At 33.8% G+C, this 25,081-nt stretch overlaps 1 protein-coding gene across 1 annotated transcript in view; it reads right to left on the reverse strand.

Moving 5' to 3' along the window:
• Nucleotides 1-25,081, reverse strand: part of LOC111697198 (uncharacterized) — a 61,252-nt gene that overhangs the window by 16,127 nt on the left and 20,044 nt on the right. The window contains exons 3-9 of the mRNA XM_023467105.1: nucleotides 19,751-19,801; nucleotides 19,431-19,516; nucleotides 16,718-16,936; nucleotides 8,855-13,846; nucleotides 8,346-8,390; nucleotides 6,405-6,493; nucleotides 3,768-3,844 (exon numbers count right to left, since the gene is read on the reverse strand). Coding sequence (XP_023322873.1) covers nucleotides 3,768-3,844; nucleotides 6,405-6,493; nucleotides 8,346-8,390; nucleotides 8,855-13,846; nucleotides 16,718-16,936; nucleotides 19,431-19,516; nucleotides 19,751-19,801 — 5,559 coding nt within the window. The remainder of the gene's footprint in view (nucleotides 1-3,767; nucleotides 3,845-6,404; nucleotides 6,494-8,345; nucleotides 8,391-8,854; nucleotides 13,847-16,717; nucleotides 16,937-19,430; nucleotides 19,517-19,750; nucleotides 19,802-25,081) is intronic.

A 25,081-nucleotide genomic window follows, 5' to 3' on the forward strand; every position in this document is an offset into this window, starting at 1 on the left:
TAAATGGTTTAATCTAAAATTAAGAAAGACAATTCTTAAATTAAGAAATCGTTAAAAATCATCTTTTTGAAAAGAAAAACCGGGAAATAATTAACAAGTAATTATTTCACAGGCGTAGAAATCCTTCAAAAAAAGTTTAATAATAAGAAATGTTTCTAAAATAAAATTACACGCGAAATTTATAATAATTTTAATAAATCTTTAACAAAAAAAGTAAGATTTATAGTTGCATATCATATTTTAAAAGACCCTGATAAAAATGTATTATGCAAACAAAAATGACTGTTAGTCTAAAGCCTACTGTCATTATGCATGGTTCATGCAGATTAAAGGTTTAAGCTTTGAATATATCATGTTTGATTTTTAAAACAAGAATGCAATGCCACCAAACGATAACTAAGTAATTATTTGACTATAGATACACGTAAAACTAACTACAACGATTAAAATCTGTCCTATATGCTTAGATATTTAAAACACATAGCCCAACAAAAAAGTATTAAAAAGCAAATTCGAGAAATCTGAATTAATATCTATGAAAAATTTTGTAAAATTTAAACTCACTGGACTTTTAACCAGGACATCTAGCTTACCGTGGATAATATTATAACTGATAAGCTTAGTTTAACCAGGGCATCTAGCTTACCGTGGATAATATTATAACTGATAAGCTTAGTTTAACCAGGACATCTAGCTTACCGTGGATAATATTTTAACTGATAAGCTTAGTTTGACCAGGACATCTAGTTTACCGTGGATAATATTATAACTGATAAGCTTAGTTTAACCAGGACATCCAGCTTACCGTGGATAATATTATAACTGATAAGCTTAGTTTAACCAGGACCTCTAGCTTACCGTGGATAACATTATAACTGATAAGCTTAGTTAAAGTATCTTAATATCTACCTTAATCAGCATAAACCTCATCAACAAAAACAAAACGTTAATCTTGCACAATATCAAATATAAACCTAAACCTAAACCTAAACCTTAAAGTAAACCTAAACCTAAACCTTAAACTAAATCTAAACCTAAATCTAAATCTAAACCTAAACTTAAATCTTAACCTAAACCTAACTTTAACCAAAATCTAAACCTAAGCCTAAACCTAAACCAAAACCTTAAACTAAACCTAAACCTAAATATAAACCTAAACCTAAACCTTAACATAAACCTAACTTAAACCTAAATCTAAACCTAAGCCTAAACCTAAACCTGAACCTAAACCTAACTTAAACCTAAACCTAAGCATAAACCAAAACCTTAACCTAAACCTAAACTTAAACATAAACCTAAACCTTAACCTAAACCTACACCTAAACCTAGCTCTTAACCTAAACCTACACCTAAACCTAAACCTAAACCTTAACCTATACCTTTTCACCAAACATTATAAAAAAATCCCGAATGAATGTGCATAATCTTTTTTAATCTTTGAAGACTAACCACCCACCATGCCTCCTACCCTTCGTCCCCCCATTCTCCCCAACCGGCCCCTTCAGTTTTAAAACCAGTATCTGAAGAGTAAGCTCCAGGGATAAAGATGTACTTCAGTTTTTTATGAAAATCATTTTGAACTTTAAACATAGAGATCATAGGTTTATTAGAATAACAGATGGGACCCTAAATGTCGTCTTTTCAAGATTTCGATGAAATTCGTTCACAATAGCCCTTCACGCAGTCGGCATAGAACAGACTCTCTCTGTCTTGTAGTCATTGAAATTTTGAAAAGACGACATTTAGTGTTCTATCAGTTATTTCAATTAATCTATGGTAGAGATAGACAGATAAACCTTTATGATTTGTTTAAGTTTTCATCTATTAATTGCCCAAGATTAAAACTTAAAGAAGTAGACATAGACTGATCATTAGGATTTACTCCGGTTTCTCTCTCGATTTAAACTTTAAGAGCAAATGAACAGATAAATCTTTAATTAGGACTTTTTCAAGTTTCGTTCTTAATTGTTCAACATTTAAACTTAATGAGGTAGAAACACCTTTAGAATTTGTTTATTTTTTATTTTAATTCTTTAAAATAGAATCAGTTATAAATCTTTTACTCAGGGCGCTACCCTAATCTAATAATAAATCACTAAAGATGAAGAACTATATATATATCTGGACATCATTTATAAAGGTTTAAAGGGAAACATTCCAAAACAGACATAATGGAACCTGTATGCTATCATAAAGAGTTTTAAGTTAAAATTTTCCGATTCAAACTTAGCTCCGGATTTACCAATCCAAAAAAAGCTAATTTAGAAAAATTTCAAACTTGCACTTTAAATTCCAAAAACTTAAAAGGTTAAAAGCCCCGGCAGCATTAAACGCGGTCAGGAAACATAGAATCAACATTTATAGGCAAATAAAGATATGCACCAACATTTCTTTAAAGGGTACATGGCCCAGTACATACAGTTTGGAAATTGTTTTAAAAAGACATATGTACCTTATCAGACGGGAAGTTGTTTTTAAGAGAAAATTACCAAAAACAGTTTTTTTAAACACCTTCCCATAAACGTTTGGAAATTGTCTGAAAACTCTGTCTGGAACTGTATTGATAATGTACTCTGTATATTATTGCAGGTGCTAGTTATTAGCCCAGGGCGTTGAAATCTAAAACTTTCCCATTCTTTCATTCTTAAATTCGTCAACTGGTAAAAATCATTAAATCATAATTGAATTTAAATAAGTCAAGTTCTGTGTGAGCCAAAAATATTAAGTTTTGCCACAAACTACGTATGGTTTGTAATCTTTGCAACCCAAAATCGTAGACATTTCAAACTATGAATACGGTTAGATCAGATAATCTAAGTTTGAAATATCAAAGGCTTTCACCTTCTTGTTGAAAAAATTTAGAGATTAGAACATTTGAGTTTGTTGCAAAGACCAATTGTATTATGATCTAAAAAAACCTATCTCCGCGAATTTAATGAATTTGAGCCGCGTTTCAAATCCGCCAAAAGCCGGTTCCAATTGAGCGCCGGCTTAAATCTTGAAAAAATTGATACAATTTTAAGTGAAACCAACCATATTTGAGCCACGGTTTGAATTTAAGCGGCGGCTCAAATTCTTTACATTCGGTCTCAGGTGTTCGTGACAACCACTATAAATATTTGTCCATTTTCAAGAAGATAAAAACCATGATAACCAAAAAAAAAAGGATCTCACATATGCAATGTCCATATTTGTACCAGAGCAAACTAAAATACGTAAAGTACGTTTTGCCTTACATTGTCTGCATATGTGTAGTGTACAGCTTGCCTCTAGCTGCTGAAAAGTGGGCCCGGTACTTTAAATGAACTGGAGTTAACAGTGAAATCTCATATGTTAAAAAAAATAACTTATTAAAAAACTAGAAGACAAAAATCATTCCACTGTTTTCTTTAAATCAAAATCAAAATATTGTTTGTGCTTTTTTTTCGGTACACCTTTAAATTCCGGATGATGATGTGAATACGATAGATCATAGATGAAATCCATATAAAGGCTTGCTAGGTCTAGATATGGCTTGATATGATTGACATGAGTAGGTGGTAACTTAGAGCTCATCTAAGTGTTCTGGGTAGCTGGCTGGGTGAGCTAAGTGAGCTGAGAATGAGACAAGTGAGCTAGTTTTATCCATTTTACTTTCATCATAAAAATTCAAGTTCAGCTAAAGCCTAAAACTGTGGTCAGGTCGACAAAAAGTTAAAAATAATAATAATAATAATAATATTAGTAATAATACCCCCCCCGACACCCCATAAATTTTTAGTACTCACTTTCACAGGTTGCGTCGGGTAGATTCGACCTTCTACCGAAGCCGGGTCGGCACTTACACTCTATACCCGTATCCTCACTGCAATACCGCCAATTTCGTAACATATACGCAAACTCAGGCGCTAAGCTGACGCAAATTTATACGCACGATGGTTCCCCCATTATTGTGAGGAAGCGGCAAGGACATGTGAACTATTGTTTTCATATTTAATGAGTTAAAAATTAAATTTAGAATTTAAATTTTAGATTTTTTGCTATTTTCCGATTTAGAAACTTTCTTTTGTTCTTTTCTTAGCTTTTATTCAAATAAGATAACGTTTTAAAGCAGAACAATGCAGATAATTTTAATTTTATGTGCGGTAAATATGTTTTAAAATAATTTAGAAATGTACTGGAAATTTGTCTAAAATGTTTTTTTTTCGACAACCTCTAGAGTAGAGAGTGTGAAATAATGAATATTCAATAATATTTATGCATTCAATGAAAGTTTGAAACTTTGATAGATAGATATAGATAGAAACATCGATAGATAGATAGATCTACTGACAATGAAGTCAAAATGTTGAACTTTCGCTGTCAAATTAATTAAAAAATTTGGCATTTCAAAATATTCGACTTGTATCAAGTTTTGGTGAAAGTTGTGCAGAGTGGCAGCAAGGAATTAATTATTTACGCTTAATTTTACGCAGGTTAGACATGCGTAGTTACACCAGTTTTTGATTAAATAAATACAGTTAAAAAGGCGTTTAGATTCATGATGATTGGACGCAAAAATGACGTAACTAAATGGGATTATATAGACTTAAACATTTTAATCTTCTATATATATATAAAGTTGTAATCTCTGTTTGGGTGTCTGTTTGTCTGATCATTACTCTGAAACCCCTGGACCGATTTTCCCCAATTTGAATGGGGGCCTCGGGAGACCCACGGGAATGTTCATAGCTTGGTTTTTAGATTCAAATTTGAGTGGGTCGACTTTTATAGCGAAAAGTTTGTTTCCCGGTAGAGATCGTATTAGTGCGGGTAAACGCCGGGAGTAACTATGAGTAACCTGGGCAGCGCTGGGTTCCCAAGCTAGTAATAAATAAAGTAGTAATCTTTGTTTGTATGTCCTATCATAATTCATGAACTCTTTAACCGATTTGCCTCAAATTTTGATTGAGGAACTCGGTAGAACCATGGGAATTTGATCAGCTTGGTTTTAAAAATTTAAGTTGAGTAGGTTGGAGTTTATAGCAAAATTAGTTTCCAGTACGTCAAATCTAGGTTACCAAGCTAGTATAATATCTTTGTTTCTGTTTAAAAAATGCGAGACGGTAATTGGATGGGGCCCTAATTATATCCCCCCCCCCCTCGCCCGTTCCCCGGGAATAGAAATTTCTGTCTAATTGTGATATTTGTGTAAAATAACTCGGATTTTACTTGAAAATGTGGCGCTGTTATATCAACGCCCAAGGCGGAGAAAACATTACTCGGCGACCATTACAAGGAGCTCAAGGAATAAATGAATAGTGAATAATTGATTTGAAACTGAAAATATTCTTCAGTAACTGCAGTAAGACAGGCAGACAGACAGACAGATTGTCGTCTTTCTTTTATCTTTTGATCATGAAGTTGAGCCCAGAATGTTGTATCTTATTTGTATTTGTTTCTGAAAATACAATTCATGGGAACATTTCATAATAAAAAAACTAGAAGAATACGTCAATCATTCCACTGTTTATTACTGCAGTATGCAGAAAAAAACTTTGTTTAAAGATATCAAATATCAATAAATATTAATAATTTTGTGAAATGGTAAAAATTATATATTCTGGACTGGTAGGGAAGGGGCCGTTACCCTTTTTTTAACTTCTCAAAGGAGTTGAGTCTTTGCCACAAACTCAAATATTCAAACCCCTATATTTTTGGAACCTGATGTTGTAGACATTTGATATTTCAAGCTCAGAATATTTGATCTATCAGAATTCAAAGTTTGAAATATCTAGGGTCTACAACATTTGGTTCCAAAGATATAGGGATTAGAAAACAAGAGTTGTGGCAAAGAAGTATTTCTTATATGTCAATAAATCATTTTACTTTTCCATGTTTTGTTTTTAGAGATTTCATGTCTATAGTTCCCCCTATATATACTGTTCATTTTCCCTTACAATTGTATGAACTGAGAGAGAAATCAGATCTACCACGAGTTTTATTTAAAGTACAGTGCCAAGTTCATAATTGATAATAACTTTCAAAGATAGGGCCATTCCTATCAAAAATTGTAACATTTTCGTTCCATCTTTTTTCTAAACATCTTAACATTATTCTGGATTATTCTATTTCCTTGAGAATCGAAAATGATCTAAATTAAAATAATAAGTCCCCCTTGATGTCTTAATTTAATTCAATTCATGAATTTGATTTAAATTGGCTTAGCTGCTAAATACACAGAACATTTCCCCCCCCCCCCTTATGTTCAATAATTCTGTATAATTGAATTAAAATTAATAATTTCATTCAGATAATTTACTTTAATCCAATTTATATCATTACAAAGAGAAAGAGTAAATATTCTTTTTTAAAAAGAATGAAATCTTTGTAATCCACCAATATTGTTAAACAACGCGCGGGAAAATATGTTACAAAATTGGTTCCTTATGTGACAAACTTCATTCTCTCCACAGCTTTTCTGGCATTTCGTTGTCGGGTCAGATTCATCAGCAGATAGAGCATTTCCAGGGATCTAGGGGACATTTTTAGGTCAAGGATAAGAATAGCAACAATATCAATGGCTAGAGAAGAAAATTAACACAATAACAACAACAATAACAACAATAATAACAACAACAATAACAACAATAATACCAACAATAATAACAACAATAATAACAACAATAATAACAACAACAATAACAACAACAATAACAACAACAATAACAACAACAATAACAACAACAATAACAACAACAATAACAACAATAATAACAACTTGAACCGTGATATAACAACAACAACATATCAACGACTGCAACAAAGCAAAAGAAACGGAAGTAAAATATTGAAAACGGAAACAATCAAGATTAAACCATGAATCTGATATTGTCATTGAGACATTTTATCTGTCAAATACAAACACCCTAACAGACAAAAAGACCGACCAGCATTAAATAAAGAATACTTGGAACAAAGATTGAAGTTTTGAATCTATATCCTTTATATCCGATTTTACTCCCCAAATTCATTTCCTATACGAGGAAATATTTCAAGACCGGAAACGGGTTGAAAGTAGCCCCCCCCCCCATTCCATGCATACTGCATACCTAGCTTTATAACCATGCATTGTGAAAACGAAAGTTTCCATTTTTCGCCTGGTCTGATGAAAGGAAAGGAAATGTTATGCGTATGTCCGGGGGCTAGCATTCTCACCATTGTTTTGAAATATTTAAAACAAACCTGACGGAAGTAAATGGAGCATGTAAAGGTGAGGCCGGGGGGGGGGGAGGGGGGTATTGCCCTTCTTGTATTCGTATACTCTGTCTCGGTGAGGAAATAGCTTTGACAATTTCCGTCTTTCTTAATTCTTAATTTCTTGTTTTGTATTCAAATCCCTTTATCTTTTTTCTTTATTTGCTTCAAAATTTTTTCCTTTTTTTTCTTCTTTTGCTTGAATTTTGTAAAATCCCCCCGCCCCCTTTTCAAATTTATAATTTCTTTTATAATTTTATTTTTAACTTTATCGTCGGTCTTTTTTCATCTCCCCTATTCTTTGCAAACAATTTTTTTCCACAACATATTTTTTTTTCGTTTTCTTTTTTTCTCCATGTTTTCAGCTACTCCTCTAACTCTCTACTCTGAACCCAAACTAAGCAATTATTTTGAGAGTTGTTTAAGAATAAATCTGTCTGTGTTGTTTGACTTGAAACCTGACTGGGCGGATACACAATATCTTAAACCTACCTAGATATCTAGTCATCCAGAAATACAAGTACAACAAAAACTTCAACAAAGACAAGAACGACAAGATCGACAGGAATGACAAAAAGTTCTAGAACGATAAGAACAACAAGAACACGTTAAAATAAGAACAACAAGAACACTTGAATAATAAGAACAAGAACATATTGAGAACAAAAAGAACAACAAGAACAAAATTAAATCTACAACGAGGACTACAAGAATAACAAAAACAAGAAAAATATTAAGAACAAGAAGAACACGTAAACAGCAAGGACAAAAAAGGTAACTGTAAACTGAACATTGCATAACCAACAATCAAATGCATTTATACTGTTACCTGCATTATAAAACCTGTACTCTTTTGTCAGGGAGGATTAAATATACCTGTACTCTGTAGTCATGGAGGATTAAATAAACCTGTACTCTTTTGCCAGGGAGGATTAAATATACCTGTACTCTGTAGTCAGGGAGGATCAAATATACCTGTACTCTGTAGTCAGGGAGGATTGAAGGAAGGAAAATAAACAAGAAAACAATTAAAATATGTTTCAATGATTAAAAATTATTTAAAATGACTCTCTTTCTAAAAATCCTCTTTGGCGTACTTTTAACTCCTATAAATAAGATATAAATCTAACCTGTTCTACTATTGCTGCCTCCAAGTTGTTATTCAATACTTCGTTCTAATCCAAGCAACAAATATCATAATAAGGTCATTGACAGAAGTAATGGCATAATAACCCCCCCCCACTCTCCCCTCCCTTTTCCTAACTGTGAGAAGTAGTATTTATGTACACCCTCGGGTGCTTAATGCTTATTACTGTTAATCTCAAAGGCCATGCTTTAATGTCACCAAAAATAATTAAATGCCAAGGGTATAATTTAAACATAACAAGACATGATCTGAATGTAGAGACTTAAACGCGTGGGAGTGGGTAGTGTAACTCATGTATTGTGTATCTAAAGCATTGCCTGCTATAGCTAAATTACATGACAAAACACCGTTCCAACTCACACTGGGTCGTTATTATCTCATTTAAAATGGCTTCTTCCTAGCATGGATGTTGGTTTTTACAAGAACCTAATTCTAAAATGTTCCCCCCAAAAAGTGTCAGGTTTGATCATCATATTTGATATTTGTAGTTTCCTGTGATATCTCTTCATCCTTCTTATTCTCAAGGAGTCTAGTCCTATCTTCACTCCTGCCACTCTCCCCATCCGGTTTTCTGATCTTGACATCAGGGTTCCGGATCAAACCATCCGGGAGAGCAACTTCATTTAAATTTTGAACTGAACCCCTGCCCTCATTCTTTTTATCTTCTTTGTCTTTATAATCATTATTCTCACCATTGATTACATCTAGGTTTCCCTCAATGTCGGATTCCTGAACCCTTCTACTTCCAGTATCAGGGTTCCCCTCAGAATCTATTCCATCTTCTTTATTCTTATCCAATGACTCATCCTTGTTCCTGTAAGGATCTATATCCTTATTCTTATTAGAATCTCTATCTAAAGACAACCCATTTGCCAATCCTACATTGAAATATGTACTATTTCTAGCTCTGCCAACCTGAGCAGCCTCTTGCGTTGATTTCTGAGGCTGAATAATGTTTCCTGAAACCTCTTGATCTGGCAAGGTCACAATAGCAGGTGTAGTTTTACTGGGTGGTGTAACAAGAGACTCAAAAGCATTTGTGGAAGCAATGTTGCCAATGTTTATAAAGGTTGGTTCTCCTTTATTACTTACTGAAGAAGATCTTAAAATGGTTGCATCATATTTCCTCTTCTTGTTCTCCTTTCTACCCTGATCAATTAATTCAGTGAAGTATTTAGAGCCCTCCTTGTTTACATCAGAGTTTGCCCAGTCTATGGTTGGTGAAGAATTCTCAAAAGGCTCTTGAAAAGTTCCTGGTGAATCTTGATTGTTTGACAGTGACTGAGTGTCCAAATATGAGTCTTGGTTGGGTCTAACTGGTCTCGATGTTACCCTTTCAATAAACCCATTGTATCCATCAGATATGGTTTCAACTTTAACGATCTTCTGAACTGATTCAGTCGAAGCTTCATTTATCAGATCTGTAGGATAATTAGCAGGAGATGTAGGGTAATTATTTATCTTCTTGTATCCAACATACCCATCTGGAGTCACTTTGATAGCACTGTCAAGGCCTTCTGCTTCTTGATTCCAACTGGGTTTTGTTGGCTCAAAGTTGAACACTGTATTTGAACTAGAGGTTCCTGTGGTTTCCACATAATCAAAATTATCATAGACAGGGTAGTTTGCTTGGTATTCCTCATACGGGTCATAAACCTGACTATCCTTAGGTATGTTTGAAGTTGTTGACCTTGATGGGTTTCTGACATTTTCATTGTCAACAGAAGGATTTAAGGTTGAAGTTAAATATGTTTGTAGAGTAGGATTTGGTTCATTTAAATCTACTGATTCATTTGATAATAGATCAGGGCTTAGTTGCTGAAGTGGATTATCTGGTTGTTGTACAGGGTACCCAGACTGTTCTTGAAATTGTCCTTGATTTTGTGAAAGATACCCTGGTCCTGGTTGCTGTTGAAGATCTTGTTGGTGCTGTTGTAGTTCAGAGTACCCAGTTTGTTGTTGAGGTTGTTGGTCCTGTGGCAAAGTATATTCTGGTCGTTGTTGGGGTGTAGTTGACTGTTGCTGAGTAAAACCAGACTGATCTTTAGAGTTTTGTGGGTATTTATCTTTTTTACCATACTGCTGCTGCCCTCTATTGTATGTTTTCTGTTGATCAAGCGGACGTCTGGGCTTTTCTCTTTCTTGGCTTCTGTAGTTGGGTGTTGTAGCTCTGGGTGTTGTATTTTTGTTTATAGACTTTTGGGTTGATGATCTGAATCTGTTAGATGGAAATTCATCATCATATGGGCTGACAACCTCAATCCTTGCATCTCCTAGATCTGGTCTACGGGTTATCTGACTGTATTGCTTGGTAACTTGGGAAGGTTTTAGTGTGTTTGCAAACCATTCACTAGCATAAGTAACAGTTTTAGGAGCTTCCTTGTCTGTAACAGTCAGAGACAAAGATTTAGTAGGTCTGAGAACTGAAGTGTTTGGATTAGCATTCTTTTCAAAGGCTGTCCATTCCCTTTCAAAGTTAGAGTTAGGCGGAGGAGGATTTTGAGGCTCAAATGATGCTGTTGGTAAATCTAAAGGTGTTTGCCATTCATTAGAATAAGTAACAGTTTTTGGAGCTTCATGCTCCACAGCTGTAATGTCAAGTGTAGTTGTTGGTCGTAGTGGAGGAAGATTTTTCAGAGGGTCTCCATCTGTTAACCAACCCTCATAATCATAGTTGTTCTTAGATGAGCTGACACTTGTAAAGGTTGGATGGGATGCAGGATTGGAACCAAGAACAAGGCTAGATGAAACAGTAAAACTTGGTTCCAACTCACTGTATACATGCGTAGATTCTTCATAAGAATCTAGATTTACTATGTCAACTCCTGCCTTAGATGAATCTTCCTTACGTTTCTCACGCACATCTTGAATATTTGTATTCTCTGAGTGAGCAGTATTATGCCCAATATTGGTTTGAGATTTCTGATCTGTATTTCCATATCCTTGAACTTTTGCTGAGCCTTGTGTCTGGGTTGGCCTGTATTGGTTAGAGATAGGTTGGTTTGGAAGGAATCCTGCAACATAATTCTTCTCACTTGTCACAGGCTTCTGAAGTTCCTCATCTTTCCTATTTTTTGATATTTTTGATGATGTTCTTGGATCTAGATTGGCTGTAGAAGGGGGAATATTGGGAGAAGTGTCAGTCTCTTTATATTCATTTACTGGGGGTCTGGTGGAAGGGTTGTACGCATTAGTGTAGGATATAACTCCACCAGCATTAATCTCACTTTCAGCAAATTTATCCTTCTGGCCCAAGTTCTGTCTATTATTTGTATCATAGCTGATTCTTGTAGCAGGATTAATTCCTTGGTTAAATGGAGTAATAACATCCCTGTTTTCACTGACAGCAGTGCTGGAATCCTCATATTTCTGATTGGGATTAAACTGATAAGGATTTGAAGGATTATTGTTGTATTTCTTGGATGGAGAATTGGTAGGGCGATGAGAATATTGATTTATTGGAGCTGGTGGAGGTACATAAGTATTAGTAGATGGAGAAATGTTAGATGGCTGAGGTGGAGGAGAAGGCCTTGACTTAGGTGCTAAGGGTACATAGGATGTGAGAGGTGCATTGTTGGGTTGCAGGCCTTGTGCATTTGAATGAACATTGATATTACGATTATTCTGAGAAAGAATATTCAATTGGGAGTTAGTGTTAGGTCCAGGGTTCACAAGTCCACTGTACACATTATTATGGCGTGGGGGAGGATGGTTGGGTCGAGGAATTTGTTGCCATGGAGGAGGTGGTTTGCCCTGAGAGGGTGGAGGCCTTCCACTATGTTGAGGAGGATGACCTCCAAGTTTTTGGGAAGAAGTACCTCCAACCTTAGATGTAGGATGACCTCCACCCTTAGGGGGAGGATGACCTTCACTCTGAGAGGGAGGATGACCTCCGCTCTGAGGGGGAGGTTGACCTCCACCCTGAGGAGAAGGCAGTCTTGCATTCTGTGGAGGTCCATGGGATCTATGCTGATGAGGTTCTCCCTGAGGTCTCGGTGGAGGTGGTTTTTGTATTGTCGAGGGTTGATAGTTTGAACTAGGGTTTGTTTGGTATTGATATTGATTCACTTCTCGTCCTGGAACTATTTTTATCTTCAAAGAATCTTTTTGGTGTTTATTAGAGAGGTAGCTGTGCTCATATTTGTTGAGAACATCAATGTATTGAGGATTGTCTTCTTGAATTATGTGCTGAGGCGGATTTTGTCTCCTATAATTATCATCAGCTTCAATCTCTGAAGAAACGTCAAAACGAGGAAGGGCCTGTCCTGAATAGGGTTGAGCTCCATTCAATGGAATGAAATCATATCCTGTTTGACTAATATATCTTGAATTAACTGCTCCTCCCACTGGAATAAGATTAGGAGTTTCAGTGTTATGTACTCTGGCAATCTTAGGTATACTTAGTACTTTAGTTGGAGTCACGGTAGTTGATTCATCAGAGCTCCTATCATTGGCATAGGCTGTGTTTCTACGATTTGCAATTGCACTTCTAATTGGGCCCCTTAATAGGGTTGCAACAGCATCCAGAACTGGACCTAAGTCAACATTGGCTCCATTGTTGTTTTGTGGGGTGAAAGCACTTGAGATTCCACCAACAACAGCACCTAAAAGCCCATTTGTAAACACATTGGATTCCTCAGGGGCGTTGGTAGTAGGTTCTGTTGTTACTTCTTCTTCTGTTTCTACACTGATAACAGCAGAGGTAGAAGTTACATCATCAACATCTAGTGGTTTAGATGGTTTAACAGATTCAGATAATTCTACTGTTACTGGTGGTCTGGTTATAGGAGCAGAAGATACTGGTATAGATATATCAGTTTCTGGTAGATTGTCTAAAAGACTTTGCTCTGGTGATGAAGTTTGGAGAAGGAGCAGAGAGGAAGAGGATACAGATACCTGACTTGACAATCCATCTTCTGCTAATTGTGTTTGGGTAACATCTGAAACTGTCAGTGAGGGTTGTATGTCCCCACTGATCTGACCTTGCTCCAAGATAAAGGACTGTTTTATGCTTAGCAATGAGTCCTTGTCAAGTTGTAAGGAAGCTGTAGGAACTATTTCTTTACTTGGCATCGAGACAACTATAGAACTGGGAAGTTGTGAAGTGCTGAAGAACGATGTTGAAACTTGAGTAATTACCTCCAAACTCTGATCAGATAACCCTTGTGGGTTGGTTGTATAGTAAGTATAAGTAGCATAAAAAGTCTTGACCAAACCATAAATATTCGGTCCAACAGACAGATACTTCTCCTCCGGGTCCTGCTCAATCAAGGGAACTATTGTTGACTGTATAGGAGCTGGAATATAGTCAAACTGTCCTCCACTGTATGTATCTGTCACAATCCTTGAACGGATACTACTCCGGGTCTTAGTAATGGTAGAGGACTTTTCAATTAATGTGGTATAGTAGGTGGAGGTGGTAAAATAAGTTCTGGTGGCGAGTAACTTCAATCCATCTGTGTTCTCAGAGTTGAGGGAAGAAATCTGAAAAATAAATCCAATGTGAGATTAATTAAACTACCATCTATCACTAGCATCCTTTTATCATTAGACAATAACAGTTAGAAGAGAAAATTTCCAGAACATCATTTGATCAGGAAACACCCCCCCCCCCACCCCCTACTTAACGACCAACCTCCCTTCTCTGTAACTATTCTACCCTCTGTCAAACCCTTTCAACTTCAGCCTTATATTCTTCTCAATCTAACGCTGTGGTTTATTCTGATTTGAATTGTCATGCTGACTAATTTTTGCACCGACTCCCCCGGCCTTTATGCTCTAAATGTTACAAGTGTAGGATTGAACGAGCTGGTCATAAGAGTTGATACTCAAACATTGCAAGAAATGAATGAATCATGAAATTCTGGCATTTCGAAATGCAGTGCTTAATAAATGCCAAATTTCAATTAAAAAAGCTATTTTTTTCAGAGGTTAAAAAGGTCAAACTAAAGGTTAAGGAGGACCAGTTTAGAATAGTTTACTTTTGACAAGACAAATTCTGACCATATCATCTCAACAGGTCTGTATAACAAGAAATCATATTTCAAGGTAACTCCATATACAGGGGATACCAGGGATACACATATAAGAGGGATACAATGGTTACAGGAATACACATATACCAGGGATACAGGATATACCAGATATATCGGGATACTATGGATACCATGGATACCAAATACCAGGGATACCAGGGATACCAGGGATACCAGGTATACCAGGTATACCAGGAATACAAGAGATTGCCTGGCATGGTCCGGATTAATGTCGGATATACCTACAAAAGATCATGCCCCGTCATCTTATATTTTAATGGTTTCACGGAACATTCACAATTTACAATATTAATATATATTGTTTAGTATTTATTATTTAATTCAATATGTACATTTTAACTTGATTCTTGATTATATTTTTGAAATCTAGATTTTAAATTTAAACTTTAAATTTTGCAAATTAAATGTAAGGATATCGTCCAAACAATCTTAAACTAATTCAATGTGGAATTGTAAAAAGTTGGAATCAAATCAGTTTCGATTTTGAAATTAAATTCGGCAATATTATGTGATCAAAATTCATGTTTGATTTTTTTAAATGTAACAATTATGATCTTTAAAATCTTTAATTTAGTTGTTTCAGACATTAACAGTGGGATGCTGGAGGGGGGGGGGAGGGGGAGATAATGTAAAACAATTGAATGCAACTTTAAAACATAAAACATATTTCTTTTTCCAACTTTCTAACTTCCTGAAAGAAACTACATTCCGTCACGGTAAAATCATTAATCCGTACTATAATATTCTACAATTATAACAGTATTTTAGCAAAGAGTTCAACACCCTATAAAGTAATTTATGGTTCCCCCCCCCCCTGCCTTCCCAGCCCTTTGAACAAATTAAGGTATTCTTAACAACATTTTTATATTTGCGATACTTTTAATTGTCAGGGTAAATTGTTAAAAAGAATTAATTTTAGCTAATGATGTGTTGGTTACAGAAAGTATGATATCCCTATTGTACAAAGAAACCGTGTTAAAAATTAAAGAAAAAATTGCCAATTTAAATTTTGCCTCTAGGTTGAAAAACAATTTGCAAATGAAAATAAGAACAAAGAGAACCCATTAATTTAAATACATCGTGTTTTGGCAAACATGCAATGTTAATAGAATGTCATCTTTAAAGACAAAATATGCAAAATTAAATATGCAAAATTTTTATATCTTTAGAACTAATTAAGAACAAAATGAGAAATGTTCGAAACCAGAACTGAAAATGCAAGGATAAAAACCAGGATGAGGGAAGAGGGGAGGTATTGTAATTATAAATATATTCATGCTTCAAATATCCTACTGACTGTCCAAAAACGTTTACATAAAACAGATACAAACCCAAGTTATTTAAGCACGTCAACCCGTCAACTTGCTCAAAAGTACAGATTTCCTGTGTGCAGATTTAATCCCAGATTAGAGACTCAAACGCGGTAAACGCGCAGGGAATATATTTGCAATTATTTACTGCGCGCTCATGGTCATCTCCACAGCGTGTACGCACATTTTGGACATTCCTACTTCTACTTATGTACATTATACATGAAAACAACCCTCCCTACATAGCCTCACATATGTTTGAAATTATTGGCAGACATTTCAGGGAGTTCCGGCCCGACACGTTCTTTACCCATAGCTTAAAATTCCTCCCTTTTAGAATAATCCTCTAATCCTTCTCCTGATATTTGATAAAATACTATACCAAATAATCTAAATTAATGAATGTTTTGTAAAAATAGATAGAAAAGATCAAGAAAAGATTAGATATTTAATTTTTTAGAAAAATTGAATTATTGAATTTACTTTGAGAGTTCTCTTACAAGGAAGTGCGTCTCAAAATAACAAAATAATCCTTTTGACAATTTTAATGTTTGTTATTTGACTTATTATTTCTAGAAAATATTATTTCTAGAAAATATTATTTCTAGAAAATATTATTTCTAGAAAATATTATTTCTATGGAACCCGCCGCCGCAGAGAAAGCTTCATTCTTCTTGATTTAATTTAAAACATTCATAAAAGAACGAAAATCTTTTGTATCATCAACAAAGGAATAGAGTATTTGCCACAAACTCAAATTGTGTAATCTTTACATCCGTGCAACCTGATGGTGCAAATATGTGATATTGATATTTGATCTAACATATGTCAGAGTTTGAAATAGTTCAGGTCAATGGCAATAACAAAAATAAGGAAATTTGAAAATCAGAGTTTGTTGCAAAAACTCAATTATTTAAATCTATTAAAATACACTTAGCATTACGTAAATATGGAAATAATCATATTTGTTAAAAAAAATCATAAAATACCTGATCATTAAGGGTTAAGGCAGGGGTGGCCTGAACTGAGAGGGATGCATCTAGGGTTAAGGCGGGGGTGGGTTTGACGGATGGGTCCACCACCACTATGTTAGAGGAGATGACGGTGTCTGTGGAGGTGACGGTGGTTCCACTGGACAACGAGGTGATGAAGTACGTGAACGTAGAAAATTCAGTTTTTGTGATGCCTCCTGGTCCAGCCGTTGAACTCTGAAAACATAATATTTTAATCCATTTTAATGGATTTTTAAAAATTTTTAATCTTTAATTTCTCTCTCATATAAATCTGAAAACATCAGTTACAAAATCAAAGGAATGGAGTTTTTGCCTCAAAATTTATTAAAATACATATCTTTGCAACCTAATGCTGTAGACCTTTGACATTTTGAACAATTCATTCTTAACTGAAAACTTTAGAATGGGATATCCTTAATCCGGATTGGTTAATTGATTAATTAATCTGGAGATTAATAACAAGAGGAGGACAAGCATTGTTTAATCTCGAGATTAAGAAAAAACAGTGGATCAAGCAATAATCCCGATATCCACCTTACAAATGTTCCCAGCACTGTTTGATCAAATAGCGTAAGTTTGAAATATAAAAGGTTTACACCATCAGGTTGCGAAAATAAAGGGATTAGAAAATTTGAGTTTGTGACAAAAACTTCTTTTTGTTCGGTAGTATCGGTACAACTTTACGACCTCGTAACTCCTCAAGGGTAAATTTTAAACTCAAGGGTAAAAAATTGTTATGTTTAATTGCAAATAGTTCACCATTTTTCAGAAAAAGCACAAAAAGCAATATTTCAAAGATTTCCAACTTTAAAAAGAAAATTGATTTTATATTATTTTGGCTCCAAATTTAAAAAGTATATTTACTATATATTGTGCACTGTAAAATATAAACAAATAATACATAGATACATTATTACATATTGTGTATAGTATCAATTAATCCTAATATATTGAAGCTGGAATCCTATTTTCCAGTTCAGAAAGAAGAAAATTAGAAATTATTGTAACATGAATTGTTATGCAATTTTTACAGTTGGTGAAAATCTACAAAAATAAAAACATTCAAAATTCGAAAATGTTTTGTATATTCGTTAATCAGTCCTTTCAAATCAACCTCAATGTCAAGAGCATCAAAGAATTTTCCTCGTTCGAGATAATTGGCTTCAGGCAGGGGGAGGGGGGGGAGGAGAATTAATTTGACGAGAAGACAGAGGGGGGGGGGGGAGGAGAATTAATTTGACGAGAAGACAGAGCTGGGGAGGGAAGGAACAGAGAGTGGTCAGCATTTGCTGAATTCTACCTATTTTCAAATGAATGATTGAAGGGAAAAAACAAAATGGCCGAAGGCGGCCATATTGGTTCGGAATCGTTTTCCAATTTGATTGAACGATTGGATGGAACGATATAGAATTATAGATATCCTATGTATATTTATACACTATACAGATACTGTGTTTTAGGCTCCAAGGGCTGAAACACCGGGTCGCCTACTGAATAATTGTCTTAGTATTGAATAAAGCAAGAGATATTAAAACATCAGCATGTTCTTCTCAAGATTAAGATTTTAAAGGACCGAACTTAGTATATTTAAACCTCGGATTCAAAGTAAATAATTATAGAAGGATTTAAATCGGCGATTCAAATTTGAACCGGCGGTAGAGAGTTAAAATTAATTAAATTCGGTCGCTGTAAACAATTTACATAGATAGAACAACATCCTTTAATCATAAAATAAACAACACCCTGTAGCCATAAATAAACAACACCCTGTAGCCATAAATAAACAACACCCTATAGTAATAACATAAACAACACCCTATATAGGCATAAATAAACAACACCCTGTAATCATAACATAAACAACACCCTATATAGTCATAAATAAACAACACCCTGTAATCTTTAAAGGGACGAATATTGCTCCGGGATTATTAGGAAAGGACAAGGATTCGTAAATCTACTGAGTCAGGTCAAACTAAAGATAATTTCACGTAGGATTTAAATCATATTTGCGGTAGAACATAACTCCTCTTCTTGAAGGAAACAAAAATGTTTAAAATTTCTTATTTAACCGGATTAATTTCCACATACTCATGTGTGGAAACCAAAGCTAGAGGAGCTACGAGGTCACAAAGTCGTGCCAGTAATTTCGCATAATTTTGAAGTTCTCCTATTGCCTAGCTTAAGAGGTTTATAAATATATATCAGGATTTAAATCATTTTATGAGGATAGGAAAGGAACAAAATCATACAGATGAATTCAGCGAATAAAAACTTGAGTATAAAATCATGAGAATAACCTCACGTGGATAAAATAATGCGTATCAAATGAGATCATGAGGATAACCTAACGTGGATAAAATAATGCGTATCAAATGAAATCATGAGGATAACCTCACGTGGATAAAATAATGCGTATCAAATGAAATCATGAGGATAACCTCACGTGGATAAAATAATGCGTATCAAATGAAATCATGAACTCTTGTGGAGAAAACATGAGGCTAAAATAATGCGTATGAAATCATGAGGGAAAACTTCATAAACACATAGATAAGTTGCAAAATGATTAAACCAAGCATAGCAGATGGAAGAAATCTATCATATTGAATTTAAAATCAATAACATATGATAACGAAAATTAAATGAATATGAAGAGAATCAAGAAAATTAAGATCAAGGAAATTACCTTCGTTGGTTTGATTGCAAAACCATTTGATACAATACTAGGAGCCAGAGTCAGGGGATAATCTTCATTCCGACCAGCTTTCTCATCTAGTTTATTACTTTTTATTCATATTTTTCATTCTTAAAAATTTCAAAATACATTTAATTAATACACAATACAATGTGTGAATAAAATATATGAATCTTTTAATCGTAGAACTTGAGAGCAAGATGAATACCTTTATGTGAATCAATTTATTAATTTTAACAATGAAAAAGATGAAATATTCAATTCTTTCTAATAATTTAAAAAACAAAAAATGAAATATGAAAATGTCTGACCTGCAACAATTATCGGAACTCCTGAGACCAATTTTGTGCTGTAATATCCATCTAAAAAAAATCTTTATTACAATCATATTGCTTCAACGTTTGTTTCACTACAGACGTACTCCAAAGCTGGAACTTTGGATAATTTACAAATGTTGTAAAATTTACAAAGCTTGAACTATGGATAATTTACAAATGTTGTAAAATTTACAAAGCTGGAACTTTGGATAATTTACAAATGTTGTAAAATTTACAAAGCTTGAACTTTGGATAATTTACAAATGTTGTAAAATTTACAAAGCTGGAAATTTGGATATTTTACAAACGTTGTAAAATTTAAAAAGCTGGAACTTTGGATAATTTACAAATGTTGTAAAATTACAAAGCTGAAACTTTGGATAATCTACAAACGTTGTAAAATTTAAAAAGCTGGAACTTTGGATAATTTACAAATGTTGTAAATTTACAAAGCTTGAACTTTGGATAATTTACAAATGTTGTAAAATTTACAAAGCTGGAACTATGAAAAATTTACAAATGTTGTAGATAATTTTGAATTCGCTGATTTGTGAGTTAATAACAACATCACTGTGCAGTTTAAACTATTTTAACCCAGTGTTAGACATAAAAAACGATATTCAAACGTCAAACGTTGTAAAATCTAAAATTATTAAACTACATAAAGTTAATGCGCAATTTGTTCTGATAAAAGTCCTCTTCACTTTTTGTTCATGATAATCCAATTAGTAAAATATAATATTTTAATTCATAAAAACCTGATTAACTCGATTTATTTTAAAAATGAGGATCAGGATTCCTTTGAAAACACAAAAACGTCATCTCGTTTTTTTCTGTTTTTATAAAAATACATCTTTTTTACCAATTTTTTAAATAATCGTTTGGGTTTATTTTCAACCACGGTGCTTTGATTGCACTAAAAGACTCAAGTTTTTATTACCTATATCTTTGCAACATATTTGTGTTTACCGTTAATTTAAATAAACAGAATTTATAGTTTGAAATATCAAAGGCCCACGATATCGGGTTGCACAGATAAAGGGATAAGTAACTCAAAGTTTTTGGCAAGGACTTAATTTTTTTCACGATCAATGCCTTAAAGAAAAATGTCAGAATAGAAAGCTGGGAGTTTATTAAAAAAGTTTAAGTTAAATAGTATGCTAAATACTGTGAACTGTAGCTGGTTCCAGCGGTTGCTTTTACAACCGTTGCCTATACTTCCTAACTCTATATTATGTAGAATTATAAAGGAGCCAAATATATAAGAAAAAAATATATAGGAATCAACACAAAAAAAGATCTTTTAATCGTGATAATTTTTTAGAGAAACTAAAAAGATGAAATTGGGTTTTCTTCCTCATTTATGAAAAATAAAGAATTACCATGAAAAAGAAAAAGAATTGCGAGAAACAACTCCAAAATGAATTATAAAATATTAATAACACAAAACCCAGAAAATAGACATCTGCAGATACTAGACTCTAGTCGCGATATAGACATTAGACACATAGACTAGTCGCTACAGACACTGGACACTATAGACATTAGTCACTAGACACTAGACACTATAGACACTAGTCACTAGACACTAGACACTATAGACACTAGTCACTAAAAACTAGACACTCAAATTCTTTGCAAATATGAATTCAGGCCAAATTATGAACAGCCCATACATGAAATTGCCAATTTAAAGGCTTGCAAATTCATTTGATAGCAGAATTGACCCCGTTATATTGCATGGCATGACTTTATTATAGTTTAATTCGAACTAGCGTGTATTTATACGATTCATATCACAAAGCTAGAGTGGCCGAAATATTCAACAATATACTTGACATTTTTTAGAATATTTTAGATTTTTCTTGTTATTTTAGATTCAAACATTTTCGTTGGTTTTTATCTGAGAAAGTCTTAGGTTTTCAAACACTCTTGGCCATGTACCGATTCCATTAATGCAGAGTATATAATATATTGTAAACATGATTATAGCAAGCATCAAAGGGTCAAATTAAAGTTCTTATTTTAAAATAATCTCATAATCTTTCTGACCCACGCTCTTGTATTATTAAAATATTTATATATCTAGGGGTCTGTTTACAAAACTTAAAATTAAATTTTAGGTTTGGAGAATAAATGCAGGAACAAAATTTTGAAGAAAAAAATTGTTACTAGATGTTTTAAAACCTGCAATCCCCTCCCCCCTCATTTCCTTTTTTTTAATGTATTTTTTCTTCTTCGTAAAAGAGAAATGAAAGAAATGTTAAACCTTGCGGGATTTATTATCAGTTTAAATTTCACTATCTTACGAACGATGAATGTGATTGTATCTATCTATTCAACTTATTATTTTGCATGGCAACATTTCAAGTTTTCACAATTTTGTTTTTGTAAACATTTTTCTCTCCTTGAAAATCTGGGAATTTTTATTAATTTCAATTCATTTGAATCTTTCCATTCACAGGAAACAGAATTGTTAAAAGTTTTTATTATACACATGAGGATTTCATCTTTGTTTTCTTTGTAAATTATAAAATACGCGAAGAGGATTGTAAAATGTTTACGAGGCGAAGGTTTGCTTCATAGACACAGCAATATTATCAACCGGAACAATAGGGCAATATTCTTACAACTCCTTAATAAAACAACTATTCTTCAACAGGGCGTTCCAAAAAACTCAGTTCAATTTTTAAACTTCCTTTTCAACAGAAGCTCTGGTTCATTTCATGTGGCGGGTCGACTGTTAACCAGCTAGAGAAATTCTAGTGAAAATTATGTGTTTTGCCACAAACTCAGATTTTGTTTATCCCTACATTTATCTTTGCAACACGTTGTCGAAGTCCTTGGATATTATGATCAAATAATCTCAGTTTAAAATTTCATAGGATTGCACCATCAGATTTCAAAGACATAGAGATTAGACAATTTGAGTTTGTGGCAAAGTCCTTTTAAAGAGACACTTTTAACAAACTAATAATTCTAAAATCTTTGCCATTATAACCTAATATCGTAAATTTGTTTAATTGATATAAGTTCTACTTGATCAATTATAATAGAATAAAATATCGAACTAATCAAATGTATACACCGTAAAGTTGTAAAGATATGTGTTTAGAAGTGTTTAGAAGTCACGTCATAACTTTTGTATTGTGATCTTCGGATCATTAATATCTATCTTATGCAGATCTACAGATTAAATCAGTTCCTCGTAACAGTCTCGCAGGGATCAAGCTATGATCCTCAAATTTAAAAGTATAAATATAGGATATCGAGATCAAACGTTTATATCCGTTTAGTTCCGACCATAGTTTCTTCTGTTACATTTTTGGTACACTCGTCACGGCATTAAAAGATGCGAGGCAGGCAAACATACAGGCCGGCCCTTGTTTTACAAATATACCTAAATTTGAGGTAAAGACCTTGAACCGTCCCTCGCACCATTATGATCTCGTATCCTTTGGCTTATATCTAGGGGGCAAGGACATACAGGGCAACTATACTCATCAACACAATGTGTATACAGGGTCAACCACAAACATTTTTTTTAACATGATTAACAATAAACATTTGACCATAAAACCTTAAACAATAAAACCCAAACTGAATTGTAATTTTTGGTTTAGAAACACCCTTTCAATATTTTAACTAAGACTAGGATACACATTGAAGTGTACATACACCCTATAACGTGCAGGGAAATTTAAATTTTAGTTTAAAGAGGAAAACTTGGAAATTAGTGGAGGCAAAAAAACAAAATCAGGGTTTGGCTTTAAAAATTTGGGCAAAAGAGAATGTGATATGTCTATATAACAAAGCTCTTCGCTCATATATAAATATATACTAGCTGAAGGGCCCAGCGTTGCCCGTGAAAAAAAATTCTTTTAACCTATACACCCCCCCGGCCACAATGAAAAAAAAATTATTAAAATAAAATTTGAAAAAAATATTTAAAATTTTTTTTGGAAAAACAAATTTTCGTTTTTTTAACCTATAACAATAAATATTTAAGATTTCTACAGATATATTTTCAACTGTTCTAAAAAATGTTGAAATATTGTTGTTTCTTTTATCTTAACCCTATGCTGATTGTGCTATTTTTGTCTAATATAGATCGTTGGGGGGGGGGGTTTAACCCCCCCCCCCCGAATGTCTACAAAAAATTTCAGCCCAATCGGTCCAGCCGTTTGGCCGGCTATATATGTTTTATTATATAGAAGATTTGGGCCAGATCGGTTCAACCCGTTTTGACGTTTATTGGATACAAACGGACAGACAGATAGACAGACAGGCTGACAGACAAGCAAAGTAAATTTATAGAAAGATTTGCTGGAAAATTATATCGCAAACTTTTGCAGTTATTATTACAGTGTTAAACTTTTATAGAAAAACAACCTCAAAAGAAAACACAAAAATAAGAACTAATACTGCAGTGAAAATTTAGAAACAATGGAATTCTGATATTTTTCTTTTTCTTTTACTGAAATATGGATGAGAAGTTGTTAAAAAAAAGTGCTCTGAACATTTATAAAGATATCACGGGCAGTCGTAGTACATTTGAATTTCCGAGCCGGGTCAACCTTTCCGTTCCCGGTTTGTACTGTATCTGTATGTAGGTGCTTTATCTGATCAATAATGCTGAAAATATTCTTGTTTTTCTAGGTTTAAATTGGTTAAATAATGATAACTCCTATTTGCATTCCAACAGTAGAGAAACAACAATTGAAAATAATCTAATTCATGCCAGATCATCCAAAGCTTTTAAGTTTACCAATGTGAATCGGGCATGACCATCTTGGCAGGGAGGGTCGCTTAAAATTACGCGGACAGTTCCTTTAAATAAAGGGAAAACAATGTCGACACTATTTGGTCCTAACACTTCGCTCCCCTCTCGGTTTTCTTCAGTTTTAACAAGTCTATAAGTGATAACCTTAAAACTATAAAGTAGGAAGACGACTTTTGTACACAAGATATGCTTTTAAATAGTCCAATGTGCAGTGTAAACAGACCCATTATAGGTAATTAGTGATTCAATGAGCGTTTAATGAAACTATTTACTTTGTAACACAGTACGCTTAAGTAGTTCTACAAAGTCGTCTACCTATTTCACAGTTATCTACCTATTTCACAGTTGTCTACCTATTTCACAGTTGTCTACCTATTTCACAGTTGTCTACCTATTTCACAGTTGTCTACCTATTTCACAGTTGTCTACCTATTTCACAGTTGTCTAGCTATTTCACAGTTGTCTACCTATTTCACAGTTGTCTACCTATCTCACAGTTGTCTAGCTATTTCACAGTTCTATCTCACAGTTGTCTAGCTATT

Source organism: Eurytemora carolleeae, unplaced genomic scaffold, assembly GCF_000591075.1.
Source record: "Eurytemora carolleeae unplaced genomic scaffold, Eaff_2.0 scaffold273, whole genome shotgun sequence".
Taxonomy (NCBI): domain Eukaryota; kingdom Metazoa; phylum Arthropoda; class Copepoda; order Calanoida; family Temoridae; genus Eurytemora; species Eurytemora carolleeae.